Source organism: Balaenoptera physalus (assembly GCF_965194825.1).
Source record: "Balaenoptera physalus genome assembly, chromosome: 8".
NCBI lineage: Eukaryota > Metazoa > Chordata > Mammalia > Artiodactyla > Balaenopteridae > Balaenoptera > Balaenoptera physalus.
In genome coordinates, this window is record NC_138887.1 from 122,420,113 (window position 1) to 122,432,367 (window position 12,255).

Consider the following 12,255-nt stretch of genomic DNA (forward strand, 5'->3'; position numbering starts at 1 on the left):
GTGGACCATTTTTAAAGTCTTTATTGAATTTCTTACAGTATTGCTTCTGTTTTATGTTTTGGTTTTTTTGGCCACGAGGCATGTGGGATCTTAGCTCCCCGACCAGGGATCAAACCCGCACCCGCTGCATTGGAAGGTGAAGTCTTAACCACTGGACCGCCAGGGAAGTCCCCTAAAGGTCTAATTTAAGATGCCACTTCTCTCAGACTTTTTAAAGCACAAACCGTGACCAAATTGTGCTGATGGCTGCCACAGACACAGCTGCCCCTCACTGTGGCCCAGCTACATATATGAAACCCTTAATTTACCCCAGTGGTAATTAGGAGGTAACTACCCACTCCGACCGTGGGGTCCCATTGCCTTACAGCAGTTCCTCCTGTATGATGAGTATTGTACTTTTAAAAAGCTGACGAGGGCCCCGTGGAAAATCGCCTGACAGGAAGACGTGAAACCAGAAAGTAACTTTCCGAGGACACCTGTCCTGGGCCTCCCCAAGAAGGTTTAGAGAGAAGATTGGGTGGCTGACGGGGCAAATGATGGAAGGTCTTTATATATATGTGTGTGTGTGTGTGTGTGTGTGTGTGTATATATATATATATATATATATTTATTTATTGTTTTTGGCTGCGTTGGGTCTTCGTTGCTGCACGCGGGCTTTCTCTAGTTGCGGCGAGCGGGGGCTACTCTTCGTTGTGGTGCGTGGGCTTCTCATTGCGGTGGCTTCTCCTGTTGCGGAGCACAGGCTCCAGGCGTGCGGGCTTCAGTAGCTGTGGCTCGTGGGCTTAGTTGCTCCGCGGCATGTGGGATCTTCCTGGACCAGGGCTCGAACGTGTGTCCCCTTCATTGGCAGGTGGACTCTTAACCACTGCGCCACCAGGGAAGCCCCCGCGATGGAAGGAAGGTCTCAACACCAACCTGGGAGGATACGAATGAGTGCTGCTCAGGGCAGTGACTTACTGAAGCGCTGGTTTTGGATAGATTATCTGGATAGGTTACAAAAAATTGCCAGGGAGGTAGAATTAGTTTGTTTTAGTGATCTAAGGGTCAGCCTGGACTCAAATTTTGCATTAAATCTAATGTATAAAAATATATATATGTATATTACACCCTATACAACAGGATTCTAAAGTGTTTCTGTCATCTTCCTTCAGAGTTTACAGATGCTTCCCCAGCAGCGGAAAGCCATAGCCAAGTTCAAGGAACCCGCCCATGCATTAGCGTTTCAGCAGAAGTTCCACAGGTAGCCTTGGATTCCCCGGTGACAGGTGGGAGATGGGAGGGGTCCGTGCTGCCACCTGCTCTCTGTCTCTGCGGAGACGCACCGGGGGTGCAGAGAGAGGGCACGCCGCCTCCTTTTATGACGTGGGTGGTCACCCCTGGGTTTGTGTTGATCTTCCCTGCCAGTCCGCATGTTTCCTTCTACTTGATCAGGTGGCTGCTGGTGTGCAGAGGTAGCTTAACGGTCACTATTTCTTTACATCCCCACAGGCATATGGTAGACTTGTCCCACATAAATGTGGCCCTGATTGTTGAGTGATTTCTGGCAGGAGAGCCCGATCGTAACGCTGCACACGCGCTGTGGGATTTCTTCCCGGGAGCCGCCGCGCAGAGCCCCGCGCGCTTAGGTCTCTCCGTCCGCAGCCCTGCGTGGCTGTTGTCCGGAGCGCCCAGCGGCCCAGCACTGACTGCAGAAGAGCTGACCTCACGGGACGCGGCAGACTCGACTCGGTGTTAGGTCGCTTCACATTCTCTTGTCACCACAAAGAACTACAGGTTTCGCTTTCTTTTGTTTTCAAAGTGCTTACAATGCATGTAGACATCGTTCTTCGTGATCTTATGTATGATCGATTACAGCGACTTAGAGTGAGTAAAGAACATTAACGTCACAAATTCTCAGTAGTTTTCACAGCAAAGAATATTTGATAATGGTTGCACTTATCTTCAGTGCAGGCTAGATGAGCGTTTTCTCAACCAGCTTCACTTGTGTTACCTTCTCAGAAAGCCCTCAAAAGGCTCTTGTAAAAACGTAGGTTAAAATTCGGGTGATTATGATTGGCAGTTGCATATCCTGGAAAGCAGGGTATGAGGGTGGTTGGGAGCGGTGCCAACTGTGTGGCCGATTCTGCTTCTTGTAAATATTCCAAAAGCGCCAACTGTATAGTCCTCGTTCCAAAGGGAAAGCCCCTTTTTATACTCGTCCTGCATGCGGCGGAAGTGCCGCTGGCCATCGCCACGCGCCCCCAGGCTGAGAGCAGGTGTCGGGACGCCCTCACCTCCAGCCCTCGCTGGGCTCCCTGCTAGGCGAGCTGCGTAGCATACCTGCCAGGTGAGGAGGGTAGGACAGCCTGAAGCTTTCGCAGGCCTGTTTGGTTTTTTCCTCTTTTTAAATGCAGCCCCAAGTGGCATATTCATGTCACCGGCTCTGTGACGCATATAGAACATGCTTGGGCAACCTGTGATTAAGATTTTCTTTTTTGAAGGCCTTTTGAGCAGGGGCTGCGCTGTCCTTCAGCGGACCCGAGAGCGAGGGGACGTTTGCGCTGGCTTGTCGCGCTCCGCGGCGTGTGGCGCAGTGTGTCTGGGGGATTCTGGGTAGGCTCCTTCAGGTGAGAGACGCTTCCTCCCCTTAGAGTCACCTGTAGTAAAATTCATGCTGGGCAAACGTGGAAGAAAGTGCCTTATCGTACTGCTCATGAAGGAGTTTCACTATTTTGGATTGATTCTAACGTGGACCTGAACTATTTGAGCAAATGATACCGGGACATACTCAGACTTTTTAGCTATATTTTATACCTAAGGTTTCCTGTGAGATTTATTAATGGAATTAAGGGAAATAGAAGCCTGTTACCACCAGTTAATGCGTCTGGTTAGCCTAGCGAGGACCAGATGTGAGCAGGAAGCCCCCTGCAGCAAGGCGTCCCTCCTTCTCAGCCTTCTCTTGGGAGCTAAGACACAGGTCATGTGAACTTGTATCTTCTTATTTTCACAGTTGAAATTTTATGTTACTTTTTCAAATTAAGTTACCAGAACCAGAGGAGAGCATTTCAGACCCGGTGAGACTTTCTGTAGCATTGATTCCACTGTGGTACCGTGTGCTAGGAGTGAGCTTGGAATGTGAAGGTGGGTGTTGATGGCTGCTCTTCAGAAGATTTCGGTTCCAGGAAACTATAGGCACTCGTAGAACACACTAGAACACCCCCCCAGCTGAGGTGCCTGGCCACCCGTGTTCCAGAAAGCCCCTGCCTAAGCCTTGGGAGGTGGCGGTGTGTGCCAGCCTGGCCCCGGCTGCTCCAGTGGAGCTTCCAGGTGGCCAGTGGCCACTGCCCCGTCCTCACAAGTAGTACATACAGGTGTGTTCACAGGTTAGGAGCGTAGCTTATGTGGCTCCGTCCACAGAGAGCTGCGTTGAAGTGGTGAGTTGGGTAACCTGCAGGCACCACATAGGAGAGATCCAGACCACTTCCCCGCCCTGGGCAGCAGGAAGGCTCACAGTTAATGGACTTATTTTATCACTGAGGACTTAATGACACAATGAGCTGAGTTTACAAAATTTTACCGCTTTTTGAAATAGTCTGAGTGTGCTGTGGCTTTGAAACTAAAAATCTGCATGTTGTCTCAGGAAAGTAGCCATTCAGGCATACTTTCTTCTAGTTAGTGGTAAGAAACGAATCCTATTTGGGCACCTTTGTTCAAGGCAGACCTCATGGCTACTTTAAGGTCTGTTCTTGTGTTGTCTGAGTCTGACAGGGGTGCCCCAGGACAGGTGTGTGTCTGTTAACAGTCTACACACACAGAGAAGTAAGCTTTCTCTTGATAGAATGTTCTTGAAAGGCCAAGTCGAGCCGGGCCTTCCGGAAAGGACTGGTTACAAAGGCTTCCCACGGTCACCTCCTGATGCACACGGCCCCTGGTCACGGGCTCTGTTAGTGCCAGCCAGGCCTAGGAACAAAGGCTTGATTTCCTTGAGGGAAACTGGAAAAGGAAAGAAAGAAGCAGAATTAGAAAGGAACGTTATTTCCATTTTCGGTGCACTTCTCGCAGTGAAATCAGACCACCGTGAGCTGAACCCTCTTGGAAGATCTGCTGCAACCATTATCTTTGTTCTTTCTTTATCATGCATTTAAAGGATACGCAGGAGCAGTTAGCATACCCTGTAAATATGGACCTCTTAAAACGAAATGTTATTGGAAATGCTTTCAATTCAGCAGCATCTTAGCTATTTGTTAGTTCTTTTGTGTTGTCTTATCAAAGTTTAATGGATACAGTTCCATAATTGTTGATGTGTTTGTGTGTATATTCGATTTTTATAAAGATGGTAGTAAGTCAATACATTTATCCTGACCTGTGTATTATTTGTTCACAAATTCAAGAAGCCAGTAAATATCAGTGTATCTCAGAAGGTAAATACAGCAGGTGACTGTGTGGCGCTGAGGAGCTTTTTCTTTTCGCATTATCTTGTTTTGATTTTATGCTGTAATATAAGTTCACTTAGCTACTTATCTGAGCGTAACCTTGCACTACCGTTGGTCTGGCCACATTTGTTAAATTCTTATACTGATATCCTTCTCAAGGAGAAATATCGTCTCTTTTTTCCAAAAGAAATATTGCGGGTTCCCCCCTTTCTGGGCAGGCAGCATGCTAAGTGGGTGTCTGTGCCCCCTCCCCACCGGGGGGGGCGGGGGGGGACGGGGGAAGGGAGGGGGGCGGCATCATAACCATTCCTAATTGGGGGTTTTCCTTCTCATGATTTGTAAAGGTCCTGGATAAACAATTGTTTGTGCTTGGTTCTGTAGCATTTCTGAATTGTGACAGCTTAGATCCTGCACAAAGGGGTCTTTTTTTAAAGGGCATTTGGCTTAATTATGCAAACAGACTTTGTTGCTGGAAGGAGGCTGGGAGAGGTGTCCAGGGTGAGGGAAGAAGGAGCCTAGAAGTGGGGCGAGGAGAGTTGTAGCACGGAGGGGTGGTAACGAGGGTCCATCAGAGGCTTTGTTCTAACACGCTGGCTCTGCACAGGAGTCAGCCGGTCTGGTGGGGAGGCCTGCGGGCGGGCGGCGGGCACGGTGGGCTCGGTAGATGTCCGCTGGCGGCCTGGGCTGGAGGAGGGTCGTCCGCACCAGGTCCAGCCCCTTGGGCTCGGTGGACCACCGGGCTCTTGGACAGGAGGAGGCCTGGCTGGCTTGCGTGGAGGGTAGATGAGAACTGAGGCCGTGTTGTTTTGAGAACCTGTCACTTTCTTTTTTTAGTTTTTTTTGTTTTTTTGTTTTTTTGTGTTTTGTTTTTTTTTTTGGCTTCTGGTTTTTGTTTTGTTCTGTTTGGCTTTTGTTTTCTTATGTTTTTAAATTTCTTTGTTGTTTAATTGAAGGTAAGCTCAATGTGCTCGTCGTCCCCTTCTGGGGACGGTCAGGTTTTGGTCGAGGTCTGTGTGCAGAGCACCTAGAGCCGCTCTTGGGGGCTTCTGTCCTCCTTTCTGTCCCTTAGATCCTGGAGAGGCAGCAGGCCGCTTGTCCAGAAGCGTGTCCCGGCGGGCGCAGGCCCGCGCCGCCCTCGCTCTCCTAGTGCCTCTCCGGGCTTCACGCACGCCCCAGTAGAGCTGCTTCTACTTTCAGCTAGAGCCGCCCCGCCCCGCCCCGTCCCCCCAAGCCCAGCTCCTTTCTCTTTGTTTGTTGGGGGAGGGGGTGGGGTGCTTGAAAGGTATTATTGATTTTTTACAGGGTTTTAAGTGACAGAATTCTAAAAGGGGATTAACCAACAGAGGGGGGGGGTGATGCGAAATAGGACCAGGAGACGCCCCCAGCCCCCATGAAGGAGGCCACAGGAGTTTACATCGATAGAGGGAAAGTTGAGATATTCCATTGTATTTAATGAGCATTTTAATTAACCTTCTCAACTCTTCTTAAAACTTGTGAATGACGCGTTATTTTGGACATTGGTAAATACGAACTCTGCAAAGGCAGTCAGCCTTGACTTCTATTAAATCCTAAGGATTTTGTGTAAGGTTTTTTACAACCTATTTAATTTTTCTCATTTAAAGTGCCCTTGGTTTTGTGTCCTAGAACCAAACAAAACTCACTGATTCATATTGGATCCCAGGTATACCTTCTGGTAGCGTGTGGTTGGGAAGGATCATTGGTTTTACACGTGTAACCTGCCCTTTCTAGAGAAGGTGCAGAAAATCTTAACTGGCTCTTTTCTGTGCCGTGTTTTGGTAGGAAATCTTTTCATTAAGATGGGCAGGCAGAACAGGTATTTTTAGTGAGAAGTTGCTTTTTGCTTTTACTTCTTACCAACTAAAATGTAAAAAGGCCTCCATGTTGGTGTTTTGTTTTACTAATTTTGAAAGGTATGTAGAAAAATACAGGCCTTTTAAAAAGGAACATGATGTAGTCTTTGAATTTTAATATTTTCCAGAGTGGACAAACAGTTGTACTGTTTTAATATATTCTGTATTTAGTAATTTATATACTCTAGAAAGTAGACCTCTTGCTAGCATGATTTTCTTTTAAACTATTTTTCATTTTAAGGGCACGTAATGGAACCTGATTTTTAAAGGACTATTTAAATTGTGTGCACTCTGCAGTATTGTCTTAGAGTATATAATTTATGTTTTTAAAGCAACACGCATGCATGCAGCACACATTTATACTGTTGACGGAAGAGCAGATAATCATTTGTTTTTATGATTCAGCTTTGCTTTTCACAGGCATGGGATCCAGAATTGTTCTTCCTTTGTGAGGATTTTAACTCCAAGGCTTTAATTCCACTGTTTAATTTTCAGGTCCGCCAACAACACAGCCTGAAACCTGACTTTTCCCCGCCCCCCATTTTTGAGCTGGTTCTCTTTGCCGGGCTCCCCGCCGCGCCTTGCTGCTGCTGCCGAGGGTCTGGGCCGCGCCAGCCAGGCCTGGTGCACACCCGCCTTCCTTCCTGCGGGGCTCTCCCTGCCAAACCCTCCTTCCCCCGTCCTCAGGCGCGGCCCCTTCTTCCACTCGCCGTTGCTGGGTGTCCACTCTCTTCTCCTGCCGCCTCCCCTGGTGACGGCTTCTTCATCTGGTGACGGCGCTCCTTCCTGGCTGCTCTGTCCGAATGTTAACGTTTAGAATTCCGCTCTCAGTGCCGTGAATATCTTTGTGCTGTGTCGACAACTCGATTACATCTAAACCTTTGCTTTGACAGGTTTTACTCACGGTTTGTCCCTCCAGGTCTTTGGTTGGCGAGAGTAACATCTGGATTCTGTTGTTTTGCAGTCCGACTCAGGGGCTGGGGCCCCGCGGAAGCCAGCGTCCTGCAGCCTGCGCCGGCCCTGCCATTAATCACCCCTTCTCTGTTTTTATCCACTTTTGCAGGACCTCTTTTGCATGAGTTGAGTGTTAGTGGTAGCGTGCCTCTTCTTCCACTGGGAGGTGGCGGCCTGTTTGACTTTGTTACCGCTCTCGCTGACTGTGATCCTTCCTAACCTTACTGCTAATCGCTGTGAGCTGGCCTGGGCCAGCTCGGCGTCGAGTCTGAAGCTGTGGTTATGGGGCGCGCACTGGGAGTTGAGACATCAAGGGCTGAGCGAATTGCTTTCCTCTGGGTGATCTACTCCGTGTTTTCTACCAAACGCTACACACATTTGCGGGAAATGATGTTGCCTTGTTTTACCCCATTTTTCACTTTGCTCTAATCACTGTGACAGCTTTATCAGGAATATATGTGAAGAACAGTTGTGACGTGGTTGGAAAAACTGTATTCTTGTGTGTATCATTTATGTGATTCCATGCTGAGAAATATGTTTTGAACTGTACTGTAATTTGAAAGATGTGTTAATAAATACCTTGCAGTTTCTGCTTTTGTCCTGTAGCTTTTATTTTTTCTCGCACTCGGGTTCGGTCCGTCCCATGTCTTGCCCGTGTGGACAGAGGGCCCTGGGACCGTCCCTCCGAGGCTAGGAGTTGTCCCCAGGCCCCCCAGACCCGCCTCCTCTGCTCAGCGCTGGCCTTGCACAGGCGTCTCATTGGTGGAGGGTCAGGTGCCTGTCTTCCTTGCAGTCCACGGTCTCGTGAGTCTGAACCGACCGAGCGGACGCGTCGTCATGTGTTTTGTTTGTTGCAAGTGGGAGACTTCTGTTCTCTTCTTTAGTTTTTTAAAACATCACGAGTAATCTGTACAGGTTTTCAAAGGAAATCTGTACTCCAGCACTAATCGTAACACTGAAAGTGGGGAAAATCAGTCGCCCATGCCTTTCTACCGCCATTGCCTGGTGACTTCTGTTTCTGTCACGTGCACACGGCCTGTCTGAGAAGCCACATGCACTGGCCCTGCTGTGTCCGCTTCCCACTTAAGGCATCCTCAGTGCTTTTCACGCTGCGACAAATTGCTCATAATTCATGGTCTATTTTGAAAATATTTAGAAAAATAAAGGTTCCCCCCTCCCTCCCCCCCCCCCCCACAAACCAAACATTGTTAAAGGAAAAGCTTGAGGAGGAGAAAACCAGAGGTTCCCCCCTCCCACTTCCCATCACGCTGTACAGGCCAGGAACCTGGGCTCCATCCACACACACCCGCTGCCTCACTGACAGACATGAGACTGGCTTTCAAAGGTAAGCCGTAGCTCAGCACTGCTCTCCCCATGGTAAGGGTGAGGAGAAGGGTCCCAGGTTTCAGGTAAGGAAGGGAGAAGGTGAGAAAGAAGGCTGGTTTGGGGGAACACAGAAGGAAGTGATGTATCACAGAGGTCAGTGCATCTAATCAATTTCTCAGATCTGATTTAGTGGAATTTTTAAACCTCAGTCAGAATCGGAAAACACCTAGTGATTAAAGTCAAAGCCATTTTTCTTCTATTTTAATCCATATTCCATGGATAAGTCATTCTTCTTCTAAAAGGCTGACCTTTGCTTTGAGTAATGGGATCTCAGGAAGATGGACTCAACACCTGGAGATGTCAGGTCGAAAGTGGGTTTCTCTGAATTGGGGGGATTCCTTATGAATGGAGCTCCTTTGAAAGGTGCTTTCAGATCTCCAGCCCTTTGTACCCCCGCCCGGCCTGGAGAGGTCTGGGCGAGTATCCCTGCAAGGGCTGGAGGAGAGAGCGTGTGTCTCCGGCGGGTGGGAGCCTCCTGGCAGGCTCGGGAGGCGGGGAGGTACTCTGCGCTCCCGTGACTCCTGTGGAAAGGCTGCAGCTGTCTCCACGGTTCTCACCCAGCTCTCATCTGACAGGCTCTTTTACTCAACAGTGTATTTCCATATTTGGAAGGAAATTATTTATAGTCAAGTCTGAAGAGAAAAATAAGTCGTGAAAGAGTTCTCTAGGCGAGTGCAGCGCTTAGGAATTGTGGCTCCAAGAAAGAGAAGCGCAGGAAGTCACACGTCTGCAGCTTGAGGTGTGGCTTCCAGATTTAAAGAAGTGACGAGCACAGCGATTTTTCAGCTTCATGCTCGGAAATATCGTCTCCTCGCTCCACTTCTGGTGTCGCCTGTAGGCGGGGTGAGAGGCAGAGAGGTTTCAGTTAGATCCAAACCAGAAAATGAACGCTGAGCCTCGCACCAAGTACCTCTCCCTAACCTGCGTCCACACTTGTGCCTGGGTGATGAAGGGGGGCAGGACGTGTCAGGGACCCTCGCGGACGGATTGCCCCCCGCCTTGAGGTGAGACGGGTGGGCCCGGCCTAGGGACCCAGATCGGCGTGGGGAGAAGGAGAGCAGAGGTTTGGCCGGAGGACGGCGGCCCCCTGCGCTGGCGGCCTGCTCGGGAGGGGTCCTCGGGTGGATGCGGCTCGCGGCGGCCGGGCGGTGGGCGCCGAGGGCTACGCGACCACTGGGAGGCCCTGCCCCTGCAGCTTCCAGCCGCGAGTGCCAAGCACGAGCACCAGCCAGGGGGCACCCTGCAGCCGCCCTGAGGGCGCAGGTCACCGCACAGCCGGAATGGCACCGCCCCGGGACCCACCCTGCCCCGCGCCCGCCCGGCCTGCGTCCTCCTCGATGCAGGTCCCAGCCCTCCTTCCCTCCCGGGCCGGCTGCACGTCGGATGCTCTGCACATCGGATGCTCTGCACATCGGATGCTCTGCACATCGGATGCTCGGGTCTGCGTGACCGGGAACTCCTCCCTCCTCAGGGGTACTTGCCGGAGGCCCAAATCCTTGGACGAACCAGAGGTGGGACTCTACCACTCACTGCCCACTGTGGATGCCACCTCCCCAGGGTCGCCACCTCCCCAGGGTCACCACCCTCCCCCATGGTCACACACACATCCCCGCCCCCCGCGTCACGCCCTCCCGGTTTCTCTCCCCCGTTTCTTTGGTCATTACTCTTAGGAAATGTCATTCCCACAACATGATATGAGATGGAGACTCTTGGTCGCTTGCCTTCCTCTCCACCCTCAGCTGCCCCCTTCCACCCCTTGTCGGCCACCGGGTCATGGCCAGAAAATATACCCCGTGGCCTGTGTGGACACCTCCTGGACTCCAGATCGGCTGGCGCCCCGACTAGCCAGTCTCCACGCCGCCGGGATCCCCCCGCCCCAGCCCGGCCTCTCCTGACTGCTTGTCCCCCGACGTCGGTTTCCTGGCTGCCGCTGGGAACCAGCTCCTTGCGTTCTTTCGACTCCCTTGCTTCTGTCCTCTTCCTGCTCTGATGCTCCCTGGGCAAGACCCCAGTCCTCCAGAACACTTGCCTCGCACCCCAGCTGTGACCACGGCTGGAAAAACGGGCAGCCACACTGCCTGGCCTACTCGGAATTCACAGCTGCAGACCTCAAAGGTGAGCCCCCCGTGCAGCCGGGTAACCCTACTGTATCTCCCGATCAGGTCAGAGTCACGCTCACGGGAGCATTTTCACATCTCCTCCTCTCTTCAGTGTCAGCAGCCCCTTCCCCGCTCCCATTGCATTACTACAGCAGGAGCGCTCAGAAGAGAACTCCCACATCCCCTCACCACCAGACCCCCAACACGCCTTCAGGTGCTCTGCGTGAACCGCCGGCCGCTGCAACGGTAGGCAAGCATCCTTGCTCCTATGCAAGGCCGGCATCCCAGCCGCACTGCCTCCCGCCCCCCTCACCGGAGGACCGGCACCTGCAGGTATCTCTTCTCACCCCTGGATTGTTTCTTCTGTACTGCACCTTTCCCGTTAGCAACAAACATGCAGCAATAGCCTCCATTTAAGAAAAAAATTCTCCCTTGACCTCGTAACCACTTTTGGTGACCAGGGCGTACTTCTTTCCCCCTTTTGGTAAAACTCACTGAAAGAGTTATCTTTTCTTGCTGCCTCCGCTTTCTCTTTTAAAAATTCTCTGTTGAATCCACACCAGTCTGGCTTTCGACCCCAACGTTCCCCCAAAACTTCTCTTGCTAAGAATGTTCCTGGTGCCCATGTCACCAAATTCAAGGATCAAGCCTCCGGACTCCTCTTGAGTCCATCGGCGTGTGTAAAGCAGTTGGCTTCCCCCGATGCCCAGGACACCGCCTTCTCTTCGTTTTCAGCCTACCTCACTGGAACCTGCTTCTTTGTCTCCAGGTGGGGTCCTCCTCACTTCCTGGTGGCTAAAGCTCAGAGTCCTTGGACCTCTCCCTTTCTCAGTCCACACACACTCCCTACATGACCTCAGGCAATTCAGTAGCTCTGTAAAGCCATTGAGTCCCATGGACTTTCCCATCCTCCTGGGGACTTTCTCCTGAACCCCAGACTCGAACCTTCTGTTCCTCCTGAGATGTTCAGTAGGCAGCTCACACCTAATCCAGCTGAACTCTTGATCTCTGCCCTTCTCTCCCCATCTCAGGAAATGGCAACTCCTTTCTTAAGGATGCTCAGGCCCCAAACTTTGGAGCCATCCTTGCCTCCCCTTCCCCCCTAACGCACCACCCACACTCAGCAAGCCCTGTCCTCCAAGTGTATCTGTAATCTCACCACTTCTGGCTCCACAGCTGCCACCCTAGTGAAAGCCACCAATCTCTCACCTGGAAGGCCGGCCTGGTCTCCAGACTGATTTCCCTGCATCCGCTCTTAACCTTCTACTGTCTGTTACCAAACATCAGCTGGAAGCATCTTTTTTTTTTTTTAATTTATTTATTTATTTTTGGCTGTGTTGGGTCTTCGTTTCTGTGCGAGGGCTTCCTCTAGTTGTGGCAAGCGGGGGCCACTCTTCATCGCGATGCGCAGGCCTCTCACTATCGTGGCCTCTCTTGTTGCCGAGCACAGGCTCCAGACGTGCAGGCTCAGCAGTTGTGGCTCACGGGCCCAGTTGCTCCGCGGCATGTGGGATCTTCCCAGACCAGGGCTCG

At 51.2% G+C, this 12,255-nt stretch overlaps 1 protein-coding gene across 11 annotated transcripts in view; it reads left to right on the forward strand.

Moving 5' to 3' along the window:
* The window catches only part of RBM33 (RNA binding motif protein 33), a 118,208-nt gene extending 110,381 nt beyond the window's left edge, over positions 1-7,827 (forward strand). For 10 of the 11 annotated variants that reach the window (XM_082473756.1, XM_082473765.1, XM_082473764.1 and 7 more), the window contains 2 exons: positions 1,152-1,240; positions 1,489-4,329. In XM_082473756.1, the coding sequence (XP_082329882.1) occupies positions 1,152-1,240; positions 1,489-1,537 (138 nt within the window). In that variant the 3' untranslated portion in view covers positions 1,538-4,329. Of the gene's footprint in view, positions 1-1,151; positions 1,241-1,488; positions 4,330-7,346 lie in introns of those variants that run through there. The other variant, XM_082473762.1, reaches the window with a different exon arrangement.
* Positions 7,828-12,255: the final 4,428 nt, after the last annotated feature.